This window comes from Struthio camelus, chromosome 12, assembly GCF_040807025.1.
Source record: "Struthio camelus isolate bStrCam1 chromosome 12, bStrCam1.hap1, whole genome shotgun sequence".
Lineage (NCBI taxonomy): Eukaryota > Metazoa > Chordata > Aves > Struthioniformes > Struthionidae > Struthio > Struthio camelus.
The window spans coordinates 15,070,512-15,089,492 of NC_090953.1; the positions used below are offsets into that span (position 1 = coordinate 15,070,512).

The following is an 18,981-nucleotide window of genomic DNA, read 5'->3' on the forward strand; positions in this document are numbered from 1 at the left end:
GGCCACAACACTACACCACAGCCCCAACCTCGTGCACCGAGCTGCAAGGAGCAAATGTGCCAGGACATGGGCCGGGCTGGGCTCTCGGCGATGCCCCGCTCCGGGGACCGGCGCCCCGCACGCCGCACGCCGCTGGCCGGCTGGGCTCTCGGCGATGCCCCGCTCCGGGGACCGGCGCCCCGCACACCGCACGCCGCTGGCCGGCTGGGCTCTCGGCGATGCCCCGCTCCGGGGACCGGCGCCCCGCACACCGCACGCCGCTGGCCGGCTGGCTCTCGGCGATGCCCCGCTCCGGGGACCGGCGCCCCGCACACCGCACGCCGCTGGCCGGCTGGGCTCTCGGCGATGCCCCGCTCCGGGGACCGGCGCCCCGCACGCCGCACGCCGCTGGCCGGCTGGGCTCTCGGCGATGCCCCGCTCCGGGGACCGGCGCCCCACACGCCGCACGCCGCTGGCCGGCTGGGCTCTCGGCGATGCCCCGCTCCGGGGACCGGCGCCCCGCACGCCGCTGGCCGGCTGGGCTCTCGGCGATGCCCCGCTCCGGGGACCGGCGCCCCGCACGCCGCACGCCGCTGGCCGGCTGGGCTCTCGGCGATGCCCCGCTCCGGGGACCGGCGCCCCGCACGCCGTGCTCCGCGGGGCCATACTCCCATGCAGCCCGCTATCGATGAGCTACGGCAACAAGCCCAAGTATCAACCAAAGATAGGGACAACTCTGGTCACAGCACGCAGAGCATCCCTAACCCCCGAGCCCGCTCCGGCCCAGAAGGCTCAGGAGCTCCCACAGAGCCACGGTGGGACTCGCCAGCCTGAAACAACACCCACGATGGATGGCACTGTCTCCTGAACCTAACTGAGTATATTAAGGCATCTTCATCCTTGTTTAACCATTCCCAGAGTTACTGCCACCTCTCAGGGAGCACCGTTTGATAGGTGCACGTGCCCAGAATGCATATTTTCTAATTTCAGATAATTACATTTCACTTACATTTCACTGCCTGTTTTTCACAAGCTGAGCATAGCAGACCTCTACCTCTGTCACTGCACACAGGCACCGGTCCTATATTAACACGCATTTCATAGCGCCCCCGCCGCTGGAAAGAGCGGCCATCTCTCTCTCCCTTCTCCCAGGCGCTTGCTGCTGCTCCGCTTCCCGAGCTGTGACGGCACAAGGCCGTGCACGGTCACTTCCTGAACCAGCTCAGAGAACCGAACCTCTGAAAAATAACACAGAAACAAGGTGTTATTTATGGCAAGACTGAGGTTGTAGAGCCCGTAAGAGGTCATTAATTTCACAGAAAAAATGTTTTACAGAGGAAGTGTGAGGCGAAATTCAGAAATATCTTAAGCGCGGGAAACTTTTTACTTGTCAGTCACTCCGCTTCCTTCATCAGCTGCACTGCAGAGCTCCTTAAATGCTAACGCTGCTACAGGAACAGGCAACCGGCAAAAGGGAGTTGGAAACACTTTCTTCAGTCATGGTGCTGACTTTGGCACTGAACTACTGCATAAGATATTAAGTAGGCAGCATCTACTATGTGCTTGCATGCTATTGGGGTTTTTTTTTTGTTTTAGTTTTGGGGTTTTTTTGTTTTTTTGTTTTTTTGTTTTTTTGCAGATTTGGGTCAAAGCGTCTGCAGCACTCAAAGTTAATAAGCACATGAGATGCTGTACCCTTAACTACTCACCAGGAAACTACTTGAATCACAACCCACTTTAAAAAAAAATTATATTGCATTTGCATATTATATCTACTGTATAAACATCCATTAAATTTGAATCCTAAGGACATAAAAATAATATCTTTTCTAAACATTTTTACAAAGTATTCTTTGTATTTAGGGCCTGGCCACTTGTGACAACAAAAACAATGTGTATGTTGCGTGCCAAACCTGTCTTTGGTACGAGGTACAATCAAAATGTGGGTGAACTATCAGCATCCTATAAAGAATTACTACAGTACGATTCATAGCTATTTTTTGTTGTTGGGATAAAGCCAATTTTGTCCATTGACTTACGTGTACATCAAACTTCACCTTATTTTAAAGAAATTACGCAAAACCCAACCACAGGATACATACCCATGCTACTAATCCATGTAAGTTTGGTTAGAAAACAGAAATGTAAAAGTTTTTTTGTTTCTTAAAATACTGAAATTATTAGCAACCTTCCTACTGAAATTCAGAAAAAGTTATCACCCTGGAAAGCTACACCTTGGGTGTGACATCTAAGCCAGAAAACCTACTGTTTTATTTTAAACTGTCAAATCTAATCAAAGAAGAGTTAAACTTCCAGGTTGTTTTTCATATGAATTTGATGAAAATCATTTCATAAGAAGTTAAAAATCATAAAAGTGTTTTAATATTGTAAATCCTCTTTGAAAACATAATTCTCTATATTTTATATTGATTGTACCTGACCTCCTTTTTAAAAAACATCATATAGAAAGAGTTAGATTTGGCTTGTAGTCAGTCAGTATTAAATCATATAATATTTTAACTATAAAAAGTTTGCCCATTCAAATAACCCGCTAAGCTGCTACATGCAATAACAGCCATCTGCCAGCTCCTGCTTTTTTCTTCCCCACAGATCCTCTTTCACACTTAATTTTATACCATTCTCCAAAAGCAGTCATTTTCAGTCAGCTCCCACTGTTAAAATCCTTTATTATGTGCTATTTATTATTTTTATTATGCAACTTGTGATTCTAGCAGCATTTATAGTTGAAAAACACCATTATATATCTAAGGGAAGTCGCACGCAATATTCCTTTGGTATATAATGAATTTGACCACATGACGTTTTTCACAGGGCTTAAAGTAGTATTATCAATTACATTAAAATAAAACATATTTCCCAAAGTGTCACACAAAGACTAGCATGGACACTGGTCTGACTAGCATGTTCCAAAAAAAAATAATAATAAAAAATAATAATAATAAAAAAATTGCAGCCACAGCATTCCCTATGACTTAAATGCACACAGCTCCCTTTCCCAGCAGCCACAATAAGTCTATGTACAGAAGATAAACAAATTATCAATGCATCCTCTCTGCTCCTTCTTTGGTTACCTAAGTATTCCACGTGTCCAACAGATTCCTCATTCAGCCACTAACCTTCAGAAAACCTACAGAACAATAACCCAGTTAAACACCAGTACTTCTATGTTAATGCTGCAGTGTTAATTCAGACTATTCCTCAAGTAATAAGCACATAGTAAAGTAAATTGAGCATTAAAAAAAGCAATGTTTAAGAAAATCTTGTGTTTGCAGTAATAATGATTTCTAGACCTGTCAAAGAAATGAACGTGATTCAGAAAGGTCTTCACAAAAGATGGTAATTACAGCTTGATCAAGACCACAAATGTTTTGGTCACCACTTGAGACACAAACACATAATTAACGTTCTGAACAAGCACAATAAGATTAGTGAAAAGCTGAGTAGAAGTGTGACGTCTACCCCAGACTAAGCAACAGAAAACTATTCTGATTTATGATGTATGGAAAATTTAGTTTTGGCTCATATCCCCATAAAGAGGTACAGTATTTCAGTCCATACCATCAAAACACAGAATTATATGCTGGTGATTTCAAAAGAAGTTAATTACAAGTTTGCCTTAAAATACTTTCTAAGCCATCCAACCTGAAAACATGTTACAAGACATATAAAATCGTGGCCACAAGAGATTTAAGAGCAAACGAAAAACTACCGCCATTCCCTGCATATTAAGCTAATGAGACACGCTACTTTTAAGAAAGTTTAGGAAAAGGATGCATGATTTCACACTTGTGTGTTTACAGTGAATGTTGTGGGTATATTACAAAAATACTCTGAATTGAAAGGAGAATAAGTCGATACTTATTGACAAGACTAAAATACAAGTCATAATAGACTTTGTGTTTAAATAGATGTTAAAATAAGTATTATTTCTGGATAACTGGTATAAATTCAGTGAAGACCCTTTTTTTTTAATGTATTTTTTTCATGTTCATTTCACACATTTTCTCAAGTTCTCAAATCCCTTACAGTTCTTACAGAAGAAGCCTTTTAACTTATTTTTCCAAAAGTTTCTAAAAACTTCACCTATAACAGACAGGATAACTGAACTGTTTCTTGCAACATGCAGAGTGACCCAAGTTTTACTTGGGGGAAGAAGTGGCTCAGTAGCGTTGAATGCAGCTGGTTGTTCATCTTAGGTTCACAGCAACCGAAAGAGGAAGTCTCTTCTTCTGTATCAGTGTGACTGCTTTAGGAGAGAGCCATCTGCATTGCTGTGATGAGATTATTTGGCATATCTAGCATGCACTAAGACAGGAAGAGAAAATAAAGGGCTGTATTGATTAGACAGATGTACTGAACCATGCTGTGCTACAGCTTTAGAGGCTGAAACAAGAAGTTATTGAGGAAAAGCTGTGGAGCCATAACTGATCACCTATTTCACAGGGGTGATACAAGGCTAAATTATGTTCATCTGTGAAACATCTGAAGTAGGGACAATTGTTGAATTATCTGTTAAAACTTAATTTAAAAAAGTTAAAAATAAAAGCAAAGATGTTTGGTATAAACGTGGATAAGGAGATAAGGCTGTATTTTTCCTGAATATCTTTTTATAAAGTTGGGATCAAGTCCTAATAGCCTCCTTTTGGTTTTACTTACTCCTAGCTCAGAGAAAAGTCACATTGAAGGTAAAATACCTGATTGATCTTACACAAATCCAAAATTACTGTCTGCAAATCACTGCATTAAGTGTGAAAATAATCATTTTTGTTATAATGATTCAGAAGCACCAGGTGTAGATAATTCTATCACTGAAACTGAGCTTTTACTGACTTAGTCTGATTTACCTGGGGAAGCCAGTTTTACTCAGCTGATCCAGAACATAACGCTGTCATTACGGGCGAGCCTACACCAGATGCCTTACTGGAATATTATAACAACCTAAGTAAAGCACATCTGACGAAGCTACATTTAGTCTCATGGTTTTTTCATGAGCAATTAACAAAGAGTCTATACGCAAGGAAAGCAGCAACTGTGTGAACAAGCTGTGAAGCTTTAACTTAAAACCAGCAGGCAGAGTTGCATCTCCCACAGGTCCTCCACAAGTGTTCAGGGGGAAGCTGTAAAAGCAGAACTAAGCTTAGTGGCCAGAGCATATACGCTGAGAAAAACCAAGTAACCTTAGAAGAGAAGCACTTTGTTTCTCCGCCTGTGATGTTAGCTACTGAACCCCCTGCACTCCTAAAGTCCCAAAGGGAGAAACGCTTGTGCAAGCTGCTGGGTGCAGCAATGCTGTGTTGGCTAAGAGAGTATCACGGCATTCAGGATCAGTGCTCCTTAACTCCAGCCTATTTCATTAGTAAAATTCAAACCTTGGTTATCATGAGAAATTATGGAAAAATGCATCTGCGTTGGAGACAGGAGTAAAATTAAAACCGTTCATGCTAGTTTCTAGGCCATATTTAACTTTAGTAAAACTACTCGAGTTCTTTTCTCTACAAGCGTTATGTACCGTTTGCAAAAATTTTGTAGTGCCTTTGTGTTCCCAATACATGTTATCATAATGAAAAAGTGCACCCTGATATCACATTATGCAAATGCTTCTTCTCAAATAAAAATTTCTAAATGAAACAATGTCCCAAACAATGAAGTTATTCTCTGGTATGTTTGAAACAATCTTGTTTATCTACCTCCGGATCATAAGCCAAAAGCACACCTACTTTAAACTTGTATTAATAAACTGACAAAACTGGATCTATTATATATTTGACTCGAAAGCCTTCAACTACAAAATCAACAAAATAAACATATACTACTTACTTTAACATATACACAGTCTAAACCATCTACTTCCATCCCGTATCTCCTGCAATACAGATTTCCAGCACTTCCAGAGTCAGCCGCTCTTTGCTTTTCAGGCAAAATAACCTTAATCTACATGGAAATTATTTCCATATTTCTGCTATCTGTGTACACTAACTCATAAGGCAACTTGAGAATATCTCTCTGGTTTCCTCAGCAAAACAACTGAGGTCATCTGCTTTAAAGATATGTATGAATAACCCATGGAGCCTGCAGAGGGTAACGTGTGACAGGCCATGTTGGAGCAATGAATTCCCTCATTGTTAAACTGACTCAATATTTCAGTTTACTTCTCTAGCTCTACAAAGAGTAAGAGTGCTTTCCTGTAAATCACCAAGTAACTGCAAAATTCTGTTGTCTTGTGATAATCAAACAGAAGAATTCAAAGACACTGTTAGTAATTCCTGCAAGAATTAATGATTTGTCATACCCATTTACAAAACAACAAAAAAGACCACATGGGTATGAAAATCTCTCAAATAACAAGGGTCTGTTTTTCTATATTTAGAACTGGCATGCTACAAACATGCAGTTCACATCTACCTTCATAGCTCTTATGAAACTTTACATGGCAAGTCACAAGTCGTATTTTGCTTCTGTGTTAGGTACTGCAAAGACAGAATGAGAGCTCTTCAAAGCAACGCTGCTTTAATTTTAAAAATCCAAACTTTCATCAGACCAAAGTGTAAGTAGCTTGGAAGAGTCTGCTCTCGACCACCTCCACTGTCTCCTCAGAACTAAGTAAACTCAGCAAGCCAATTATCCTGTTGAATATTTGTAGCAGTTTTTGCTCTGTATGAATTAACCTGAAAGCCTTAGCTACAACCATACTTGATTAAAAGGCAAAAGTGGAGGATTTGATAAGCAATCCGAAAGAAACGCAACAGCTTTCAAGATACTCAGAAAAAAACCCACAACTTTCAAACAACATGAAAGTAACAAACTCGAAGGTAGGACCGCAGCCACGCTTCAAGTTTGAGATCTGGCATGCACATCGCAGCTGAGCAAAGCTCGGTTTTTTCCCCTGTCCGTACAGCTCTAACTTCGTACACAGCAGCTCCCTCACCCTTTGCAACAGGGCATGATAGCAGGCCTCTTTCCTTATTAGGAGCAGCTGCTCCCCTGTTTCCAACACACTTCAGTAAGATTTTCCCATAAAGGTAGAAAGCGCTTTAATGACCATTAATCAGGTCTCAGACTTATCCCCAAGACATCTATCATTGCACTCACTGAACAGATAGAAAAAGCACACACCAAGAGACGAAGCAGTCTACTTGGACTCACGCAGCATGTTAACCAGACCGTGGGAGCAATCCTTACTGCCTGGCCTCCAGTTCAATCTCGATACTGTTCCCTCAGACCCTTCATCAGCACAATGACTTCTCATTGACTTTTGCTTGTTTGGTCTTAGGTTTGTATCTTTTCTCTTAACACTTTAAGAAGCTTTACTTCAGCCTTGAGTACTGCCATGCTATTATTATTCAAGTAAAGATCTGTGACAATACTCGTTATTGTCCCAGACTAACAGGCCGAAGAAGTTAAATCCATGTCACTAAGGAAAGCAGATGGTGTAAAGAACACGACAGATCCCCACTTTCATAAATAATCCATTTTCATCTTCTTCAGAATTTGCATTAGAATTTGCAGATACTCGCGTTAAAAGGTAGGTTGATATCTGCAATCCACAGACATCCAGTAGGAGACAAATCTTTAGGCTTTACTAGCAATGCCTGATATTTATCTGTGTTTATCTTATAGCTGCTTGGTGCCCAGGAGTCAGCAAGAAGGGTAGTATTCTGATGTAATCACACCAAGGACTTATGGTCTTCCCCTCCCCCCTCCCCTTTTGGCCAGCCCTGATCCCTCCTTTACATTTTATTTGCATAGAAATAAAACTACTAAATGTTGCCATTAAGTGAGAGCAGGCAGAAAAGAAGTTGTATTCTGGCAGAAAAGGATTGCGTTATAACCCAGATGGCTAGAAACAGTAAGATACCAAAATCATCAAGATCATCAGCTCAAAAATCGCGGTGCTTTTTGCATTTGCACACTCTGTTGGGTAGTTCCGGTTATCCATCTCGCACAGCATTCCACATCGGGCTGCTGCCTGTAGCAAACTGAGAAAGAGGGCTGTGGCTACAAGAGCATGAGTTCAATCCTTATCTCACTGAGATGGTGGGCTACCTGGAAAGTGAAAGCCGCTCCTGAAAACATGCTCTTGCTACTAAATATTAAAATGGCATTTTAAGTAGACATGTCCTCCCTAACTGCAACACTGCATATGCACAGCTTAACACAAAGACTTTGTCAAGGAAACATCCCAAGGATAAGTTTTCACTTGTTTTCTTGCACAAAATCATTCTGGGTAGGTGTATGACAGCAAAATTACTTCTCTGCAATAAAAGGAAATAGAATACCAAAGCCCCAATCTTGCTGATTTACATACTTGATTTCAAAGCAAAGCACAAAATTAAGCAATAGGATTACTCACAATGAATAAAGATAAATCTTTGCAGGAGCAGGGATAAGTAAAGCCATACAATACCGAGTATAAGGAGGAAACGATGCGGTCGTTGCAAAGGGTAACACAGAACTCAGCCCTGGCATGGGCATGAATGTGCTGCTGCTCTATCATTAAAGTCACTAAAAGTGTTGCTATCAGCCTTGGTAAACGAGGCCTTAGCAACCCAATCATACAACACTCCATCCTGGATGCAGCTCAAAATTAAAGCCAACATAAGGAAAAAAAATACTGTACAAAGAGCCTTTGAATCCAACACAGCTTGAATTCACCCTCTGTATTTTCCATTACCTTTAAGTAACAGATTTAATTTTGTGCCTAATGCATTTCTACTTTTTATTCAGAAGTTTGGATTCCAATTTAAACCAATCACACTCTTAGGAGGATCATCCCCCAGTGCAAAAACATACATTGGTTATGGTGTATCATGAATGGGGTTATGGTCTATGACAATAACTTAAGCAAAAAGACAAAACGTCAAAACCACAAACATGAAGACAATTTCCAAGAATCATGGGTTTATTCTGACTCCCAGAATAACTTTTCTGCAACAAGGACCATTTGATATTAAGTGAGAATATGCAATTCTTCCTTGCTTTTTCAGCAGCACAGAAGACAAAGATACATGCTGCTACCTTAACTTGTTAGAGTAGTTTGTTTCTAATCTAACAGACCAGCAGAAACAGCAGTCTTGCCCAAGCGTCTTGTTTCTTGGCCCCGGGCCCAACTGTACAAACACTTACTATCAGAGTCAAGCAAGATAGCCACAGTAGTAAACACTGTCCCCCTGCAAGCGAGCACAAAACGAGATCAGAGATAACCTCTGCGCTTTCAAGTACACAAACAAAAAGTCCAAGTAAAGAGGGAGTGCAGATTCTGCTCATCCCCAACTTCGCACATACACAACAAAGTACTGACTTGAATCGGGAGGTTTAAAACAAACCGCTGGCTCTTCCCAGGGGAGCTCTTGCTGCTTGACAGCTGGAAGTACAACTGGGCCCACCACCTCCACCCAGCCTGGACGGCCCAAGCCATCGCCAACTGGGAGCGGGAGCCAGCCCGAAGGGACAACCCGCACAGCAAAGGGCCTCCGCAGCTTCCCGACAAACCCCGGGGGCTGCACCGCTCGCCAGCGGTCCTGAGGACGCTCCCAATGCCCACATGTACGCTCACATACACACTCAGGTGCCAAGACTCCAGGAATATAAGCAAGACTTTAAACAGTTCTTTTAATATTACTTTTGTGTAGATTTTGGATTTTCAAGTAATGACATCTAAACAATATCCCTTTAAAACACATTAAATGGCTGGCTTTTCTTAAGTCTTACTGCAGGTGGTATCCTGACTTGTCAGGAATCCAGCCACCATCACACAGCGTTAACCAACACAGCAGCGTATTTGTTAGCTGCGCACTGTACTTGCCCCACAGCAGAAACAACACTATCTACATTTAACTTTACTATCACTTCTTGCTTTTTTTTTTTAATCCTATTAAAAACAGATCATCCAGAAACAGGTCTTGTGATACTGGACATATCTGTGACTTGCTCAAAACTAAAAATGGTTTCTTTAATCCTGCAGGGATGAAATGATGAGTCTCATTAAACAGAGAGAGAAATTACTTTGTTATTAGAACACGTGGAAAGGATTAGACTTTCCCAGGCCCCACGAAAGGACCCTAAGAGCCAGGCAAGTCTGCTTGAGCTGCCCCTCATCCCTTCCAGCTCAACCTGGAGCTCTCTGAAAGGAAGGTATCAGCGGTCATTGCACACATTTCCTGACATAGCAGGAGCTTCACAGGACTTTATCTAATCATTTGTTTATGTAAAAAAAATAATAATAACCTATTATCTAAGCCATCTGGCACATATTACAAAATCACTGCAGTAGAAACAGACAGAAAATAACCTGTGCCAGTTCAGTAAATACACATCATTATTCCACAAGGATTTCTGATGAAGGTTTGTGGGGTGTCCCACATAATTCACTAATACTATTGAAAGATAAACGTTTTAAGTGATACATAAAGAATCAGATAAACAAGACTAATTATCATAAATTGAAGCTTCACAACTATTTCTTAAATGCAATAAAACTGATATACCTTTGAAGATTTGGCATTCAGCAGCAAAAAAAAAAAAAAAAAAAAGAAAAAAATCATTTTGAGTATACAGCTATTTTTCCTCTCCCCAAAAAGCAGTACCCAGTGATGCTATACTTTCAGTTTCTCACTGGGCTTGCGCAACACACCCTTCAAAATCCTATTTATGGACTGCAAGAAGCTTTCATGAAAAGCTTGCTACCTCTCAGGCCATGCCGCCCTGCCCAGGGTGATACCATTTCCTTCTCTAACATGCTCCCGGTTCAAATGAGCGGCTCAGCTCTCTGCATTGCCTGGACAGCTGTGGAGCAGAATGGCCTCAGATTCAAACTGTCATTAATGTTGCTTCCCAAGGTCACATTTTCACTTAACAAGAATAACAAAGTCTTGAAATCTCACAGAATTGCTAATAGAAAGCTAAGAGTTTTTTCAGTTTCTTAGGCTGCTGTGGTTGGCATCCAACGACAGGATTTTTTTTCAATCAAAAATATAATAAAATGTCAAGCTTAGGTTAAACCAAGTATCATTAGACAGGTGGGTAATTACACACCAAGCATCTTCAGCTTGAAGACAACAGCAACAGAATTGCTGCACATAACTGTGAGTTGTCACTCACAGACACACTCCAGTCACTTCAATCCCAATCATATGGCAGGCCTCAAAAGTAGAAAAGCAACCAAAATATCCCCTTCTTCTTTTGCATTAGATTTTTAGAAGACAAGAGAGAGATACAGTTACAAAACATACTATAAAGGTTCACCGTCATTTACAGATGTAATTGCTTGAGAGCGTATGCCTAATTTCTAAGACAGCTGCACTGTTCTGAGCTGCACAGACCCTACTGGGGAATGAAGCGGGATACTGCATCTCTCTCCTCCTGATCGATGTAGCACACGACACAATTTGCACATGGAAATTAATGACTTCCATCACTACAGGACTAGGCAGTACAATCTGGAAGAATAAAGCAGTTCTCTGAGACAACTGGCTACTGCTTTATTTTTAGAAAATTCATATATCCCATGCAGTAGTTTGAAGCAGCAACACAGATTCTACGAGATAGGGCGTTTCTTGAAAAAAACACCCTAATAAGCACAGAAATTTTGAAATACTGTTATCCTTTCTCTATTATGCTCAGCTGAGTTTTTGATACCTTTCTCTCACCACGTACCATGACGAGACCAGAAGTTCGCCCTGGTTAGAGTCTGCGTTTGGTCATCTGCACTTTGAAGGCCTGGGCGCGCGGCGAAGCGGCAGACCGCGCGTGTTAACACCCGCCTTCGGCGGCCCAAGGAACCCGGAAGGGGCTTCTGGCGATGCTGGGAAACGCGGCAGCGTTCTTCTCTTCCATGCAGTTCCCTCCGACACTTCCCCAAGCCAACGGGATGCTTAGAAACCCTCAAACTGACCCATTTCAAGGAGAGAGCGACAGAACTGAAGGTCAGCTCCCGAGTTCAGCTTACGCAGGCCTGTGTTCTACAATGAAAACTGGTCAGTATTTCCTTTTACAGTCAAAAGGAGTATTTCCATCCCCTTTAACTGAAATTGGACTAGGCCCTAAGCTAGGAGCAACCTAGTTGGAGCTAGCTGCCCCGAATATGAGAGATATTGGAAAGGGAGGAAAAAAACAGTAGCAGCAAAGATAAAAGTAAATAAATACATTGAACACAATTGTACAAAATTCTCGAAGAAATCCTGAGATGATGATGCAAAAAGCTCTGGGAAAACACAGCATAGAACATAATTCCAGAAGAAACAAATAAAACTAAGGAAATACAGGGATGAAGAGGAGGCTTATGCACAATAGCTCCTCTGCTTTGTTAATTTTTGTATGCAGATAATGAGAATTTCTGCTGGGGCTTGTTTTTCCACAAAGTTGAAATTCACAGATTTGAAGTCTGACACTAAACTTAGCTGTTCTGCCAGTGAAGATAAGTCAAGCGTGTTCTAGGTCTAGGCAAAGCATTCTCATTCGTCCTTAAATTCAGAGGAAAGCAGATTACACTTAGCACAAGTTGATGCATGGCCTAGCTCATCCTTACTGATCTTTATGGGTCAGCACAAGTACGTAAATGTCTGTCGCTGGCCAACAATTATCGAAATGACGACCGATTACTTATGCGTGCCATGTAGTGGGGCTACAATTACTTACAAGGCATATGCACATTCTACTAAATTTGTTTTCAAACTCAGAGAACCAAAACTTTCAATAATTATCTTACAGTAGGACTACTGATCTGTCATTGATAGATTTCCATCTGGACGAGTAAAATGGAGCTCACAAGCACAAAATATTTTCGATAAGAAGGCCTATGATACAATACAACCCACAGAACAGTTTAAACCGCTGCACCTCAAAAGCAAAGCTAATAATTTCAAGCAGAATTTGTATTCGAAACCTCAATGGGTGCAGGAATATAAAGCACAGCACAGCGTAAGACCGTTGTTCACAATTAGCTTGTGAATGTTCCTGTTCTAGAGCCATCCCTCCAATTAGCTAACATCAGTGTACAACAATAAGGCTGTCTATACGGTCACCAAATTTAAACAAACATATACATGAAATAAAAGGAAGAGGATTTTCATAAGAGCGGCATGACTTCTGGGAAAACATACGTAGCTCGCTTCTGATAAAAAATAATTTAGCTTGGGAAAATAATGGCTCCTGTATACTATTTCAAGTTAGCATATGTGGTTGGGACAGAGGGCACTATTTTCACTCTGGCATGCAGCGAAGCCAAGTTTGAAGGCTTCACAGTGGATGTTAACAAAACTGGACGCACTGAGGGATAAGGCACAGACCTCCACTTCTGCAAACAGCAGTTTGAAACAAAAAATGAAACAAAAACAAAGTCTCATGCTTTCTCAGGCAATATTTAAAGAGATGTTGATAACTTCTCTGCACCACTGGCACTCCAGTTATTTATATATTTTTATCAACTTTTTTAGAAAGTAATTCATACAAACACAGCTATCTGCGCAACTTGGACAAGCTGGAACGTGGACTGACAGTGGAAGAGGGGTAAGTGAGCTTTCAGATACTCATTTTCAGACCACACAAGCACTGGCCCAGTCAGTTTGCACTACAAACTCATACCCTTCCTTACCCGCCAGCAAAACATACATGCCAGTACCATATGTTAAGTGTCACTTTTAAGTTGGATGCTCTGCTACTTTAAAGAGCTGTCCTGAATGACAATCCTGAACGTGCCTGCCAGTATAAAAAAAGATGTGAAAGTCACTTTTCCTGTGCCTACATATGGTTTTAAAGAGGATAAGAATAGCCTGTTGTGTGAGTAAAGCACAGAAGCAATCTCGATGATCTTAGTCATGCAGTAAGTCCCCTACTGGAGCACTATACCCTGCACTTGTTTTGCTTTTTTGTTTGGTCTTTTTTGTTTGTTTTTTTTTTTTTTAGCTTTCCCACTCCAATCTTAAATCCATTATTTATGTTACTTGATCAAGGATGAGGTCTGTTGTTGCTACTCGCTAAAAGAGATACTGAACTTGATTGAATAGCAGGATGGTTTTACCTGGGGACAAGCAGGCAAAGAGGGGAAGGATGCAAAGACAGTCTCTCTTTCTGCCCCCAGCGACTTCCATATCCAGGTGCCTGTACCAGAGGCAAGCCTTCTTCAGGAACTGGAAGGCGGCCCTGAGCTTTCCACTGTAATGTAGCGCCGAGACAACAGGACACCCACATTCCTGGGGTAGTCTCTGACTAAAGGACTTAACCTTCCAAGGAAGTGAATTCCAGCTATGACAGGGATTGAATTTAAAACAAAAAATAAGTATCTCGGATTAACTTCTTATATGGACATTTTAATTCCGTAACAAGAACATCCACAGAGAGAGGTAAATCAAGATCAACTTTCCAGAATAACTCCTTGCATAGACAAACTCCATTGGGTGCTTGCGAACAACTCTACTCCATCATTGCGCTTTTGACCAGAGTGCTAATTTTCACCCCTTTTGCAATTACAGTTAATACAGATACTTGTCTGTGAGATATAAAACATAAAGATGCATCATATACACTAGTTTATTTAGCTTTCTTTAGGGCATGCAGGCACATATCTTACTTCCTTACATTCAGTCTACACAAATACACTATTCAGATGTGGCCAATGAAGCCTACTGAAAGGACTGTCCAATCTGATTTGTACCGATGCATGTGCAGGGTGCCGGCTACCATAGCTCACGGGGTGGACTCCACAAATAAGGTGGACTATTCATGCCAAAACAAACAGGCTGTTTCCTTTCTCTTTCTCTCCTCACACAAAGAACTCGACTGGGGATAATTTAGGAGTATTTCATCAAGCGGTTCAAAGATCTAGATGACACGCCTTTCAGCAAAGCAGACTTTGACTTTTTAAACTTGTTTGGGGGAATTCTGCACTGTACCATGGCGCTCGCGTCGGGTGACCCCCCCAATGATCCCTTCTGCCCTGAAGAACATATGGTCAGCCACTCTTCTTTAGATATTTTGCGCTATAACTAGACAGAGGAATGAAAACGATGCATTGCTAATGCATGAAACGATCATTTCAACAGCTCTCAATTTGCAAGTTTTCCCATCAGAAAGATGCGTAGGGCAATAACTGCTTCTGGGTACAAGCTGATGAGATACTGAAACGCAAACCTAAAAAGATCAAAATATTGTCTGTTGAAAAACTGCGAGAGAGGCACCTCCCGCATCACCGCTGGCTGGAGGGAGTGCGAACGCCTGCCAGAAGAACGAACGCGATCTAAAGGTGCAGTGTCATCAGAAAGGTTAGTTTAACGCCACGAGGCCCCCACCATATATGCTGTAGCAGCTGCTTCTCTAAAAGGAATTTGACGACGTTTTTGGAAGACGTGGCTGAACGACACAGAACCGTACGAAATCGTTATTTCAATCCAAACATATTAAAAATAGCGACACGTAACTAGGAAGCTGACTAAACCCTTCGGAAGGGCTCGCTCCCGGGAGGCGTGCGTTGCATAAGCTGGGGAAGGGGTAAACGCGGGGTTTTGCTGCTGCTGGCGGCGGCAGCGGCGGGTCGGGTCAGCCGGGGCCGGGCCGGGCCGGGCCGGGCCGGCAGGAGCGGGGTCCCGCCGCCGGCGAGCGGCGGTGCCGGAGCGGCCCTGGGCACAGGAGGCGCCGCACCGCGCTGCGCCCAGCGCGGGGTCCGGCCCGGCCCGGCCCGCTGCCCCCGGCGGCGCCTCGCCACTGCGGGCGCGGCCGCCTCAGGGCGGCACCGCGAGGGCCGGGGGGCCGCGCCGCCTCCGCCCCCGGCCCCGGCCCCGGCCGCTCCCGCCGCGCCCTCAGCCCCGGCCCCGGCCCCGGCCCGCCGCCGCCGCCGCCGCCGCCGCCGCCCTACCTTCGTGTACAGCTCGGAGGCCGCCATGGCGCTGCGGGCGGAGGAGGATGAGGAGGAGAAGGATGAGGAGGAGGAGGTGGAGGATGCTCAGGCGGCGGCCCGGGCGCGGCGCGCCATGTCGCTACCTGGCGGGCTGCGGGGCCGCCGCCGCGCTCTGTGCATTGTGGGAAGGCGGCGGCGGCGGCGGGCGGCCCGCTCGGTGCCGCTCGGCTCCGCGCCCCCGCAGAGCCGCGGGGGGGGGGGAGGGGGGGCGCGAGGCGGGAGCCCCCGGCGCGGGTCACGCGCGAGCCCCCGGCCGAAAGGCGGCTCGCGCCGCTCCGCGCGTTTCTCGCCCCGCGGCGGGGGCGCCGGCGGCGGGCGGAGCGAGAGCCGCCCTTGGCGCGGCGGCGGCCCCGGGGTCGCTCCCGCTCCCTCCGCGGCGGCCCTCCTGCCACCGCGCCTGTTCTTCTCCTCTCGCGTGTCTGCCTTTTAAAGCGCAGCCTTTTCCCCTTTCAGTATTTTCTCTCACTGATTATAATCCCAAATGTCCAAGTATTTCCAGCCTTTTGCAGCTTGGTAACTTCTACGAATTGTGCGTCTTTATCACCTAGGGCATTAACGAAAACACGGAAGAGAACGGGCCCCCTTAGGTAAGCCAAGCCCAGTTCCCCGAGGGAAACAGATGCACGTCTTGGAAAAGTTTAACTTCCACGTCAAGAGAACGACAAGCAGAATCCATGTTCGGGTTGGGTTGTGAGAAGGGAGCTCATTTGCTTTATGAATCGTTCGTTAACTGGAGTTTCTTACAGCGCGCACTGTGGCAAGACTTCTCTGATAACAGGACGGAAGCCACTACCGTCTCGGGAGTAGTTTACTTTTTCGCCTTGGGAACGCAGGCCATCGTTCATTGCAAGCGGTCCAGAGTACAAAACAAGATCGAAACAGGCATCTTTGCCATACTCTGCATCAAAGCGCTTTGAGTCTTCAAGCAGCATCTCCATGAGAAATTCAGCTGTTTAAATAGCAGCTTTGTATTCAGCAGATAGTATCTGCACCCCCACAGAAACGCGCAGCTAACGCTAGCAAAGAAATACAGAAATCTGTTCTACAGATAGAGAGAGCCATGAAAGAGATGGCCTCAAGATTACACATCAACTCTTGACAGCTAGAAACAAAAGCAAGCTCCCTGGACTCCCAGAATAAACTCCCAATAAATGCTATAATCGCTAGCTGCACTTTACTGTGCTATCCGAAAGAAAGGAGATAGAGAAGGTAGTAAAGACAAATGAAAAAGATGAAAAATAACTGAGATGAAAATATGGAGCCCTACTGATAGTTGTTCATGTTAGCTCCAGATACAAGATCATGGCTAATAAGCTAAAGTTAGTAAGTTCAGAAAAGAAGTTTAAAAAATTGTTGATTTTGCTGGGAGAGTTCAGAAAGTTGAAACTGGTTTATCAGAACTAAATTAAAATAATACCTTCCTTCCCATATTTTGCCAGTATGTCCAGGATTATCAGCTGAGATTACTGTCATTGCCCCCTGTCTAGGTGGCACACTGCCATTGACAGAACTGGGACACTTGCTCTCAGTCCTAGGAGAAGCCAAGGACAGAGTCCTGCTAATTCGAGCCCAGGTCAAGGCAAGAAGTTTGCACGGCTGCTCTTTGTATGCCCACTATGGTAAAACAGGGATCTAGACTACAAAGCTACCAGTCACCTTTGATCTACAACAGAAAAGAACAAGTGGGAGTAATAGCGATTTGGGCTTTGCGACTCTGATCACCCCCCTTTAACAGACTTGATGCAAGAATCTTGCTATTTGGACCACAAAAATTCCCCAGTTTTATTTCCAGAAGGGACCTGAATCTCCCCTCGCACATGTGTTGCTTCATATCTGATATTTAATAGCCTTTCTTCAGGATGTCATCTATCCTAAATTCAGGATGCCCATTTCAGGAGTTCAGTTGGACTGTGGATTACTGTATCAGCCATTCACAGCTGGCACTCAGGAGCCAAATGTAATTACAAGCACCAGCAAAAAATAGATAGCTGAGTCCAAAATACTCTATGATTTGACACAATTTGCATAAACCAGGATTTCAAACCTGTCATTAAGGACAGGAATTGGGGGCAATGAAAGTTGTAGAGAAACAACCTGTTTTTAATATATCTAGAGTGACTGCTTAGCTATTACTTTAACAAGTGGCTCCTACTTCAAACACTTGCTGGTAAAATTTGAAAGATGTCCTCATCTCATACCTTGCACAACATCCTTTCACAAAGATCATGTATGGCATTTTGTTTCAGGACAGATATATACACAGTATTCCAGCTATGAATGGCTCACGTAACTGACACAGTCCACATACACAATTTTATACTGAATTTCAATCCCATCAAAAAAAGTAGGAAAGTTATCCTTCTAGGAATTGAGATTAGTTTATATAACTTTCTTCAGAAGTAACTACAGAGCATCTGTCATGTCTTTTGCTTATATCCATGTTCTGTTTATGCTCATAGTCTGTTCAATTGTGGCATAAAAAAATCCCCCTCTGAATTAGGGCTACATGCTCGGTTGTTGTCATGTTGTGCCACAGTGATCAATGGATTCTCTGCTGATCAAATGAAAAACAGAAATCATTAGAGGCGCAGAAATAACACACACTGGTAACATGAGGAACATGGTATTAGTTTATATGATATAGTGGATAAGCCCAACCATTCCCTCAGGAAAGCTCTTGTATATCCAACGTTGACCATCAGTTCAATTCCAAGGTTCCACTGGATAGTGGAAAAAGCTAACACAAAGTTAATTCAGGAATTCACAGGCTAAAATCCTCACTCTCTCCTTTCCTGTATTCTCACACATCAAGGATTAGGCCTATAACTTTTAGCTGTAGGAAACAAACTGCGTTGCTTTCAGCCAGTACTGACTGAACAGTTAAAAATCAGTTGAAAGCGCTGAAAAGTAACATAAGAGAATCATATTCTGTGTACATATTCTCCAGATAAAACTTGGGATTTACTTCTATTTTTGTGGGCTTTCAGAAAAGAGTAGTCTTAAATAGCATAATGACTCTTAACGGCATGATGAAATTCCCATATATTCCCCTAGTATTCTCATCCTACTAGGATGATTTCTGCAGCCTTTAGAAT

The 18,981-nt window shown here is 43.5% G+C and overlaps 1 protein-coding gene across 9 annotated transcripts in view; it reads right to left on the bottom strand.

Moving 5' to 3' along the window:
* The window catches only part of MYO5A (myosin VA), a 117,616-nt gene extending 101,550 nt beyond the window's left edge, over nt 1–16,066 (bottom strand). For 7 of the 9 annotated variants that reach the window (XM_068958124.1, XM_068958122.1, XM_068958119.1 and 4 more), the window contains exon 1: nt 15,845–16,004. In XM_068958124.1, coding sequence (XP_068814225.1) covers nt 15,845–15,871 — 27 coding nt within the window. In that variant the 5' untranslated portion in view covers nt 15,872–16,004. Of the gene's footprint in view, nt 1–988; nt 1,163–15,844 lie in introns of those variants that run through there. The other 2 variants (XM_068958123.1, XM_068958126.1) reach the window with 2 other exon arrangements.
* Nucleotides 16,067–18,981: the final 2,915 nt, after the last annotated feature.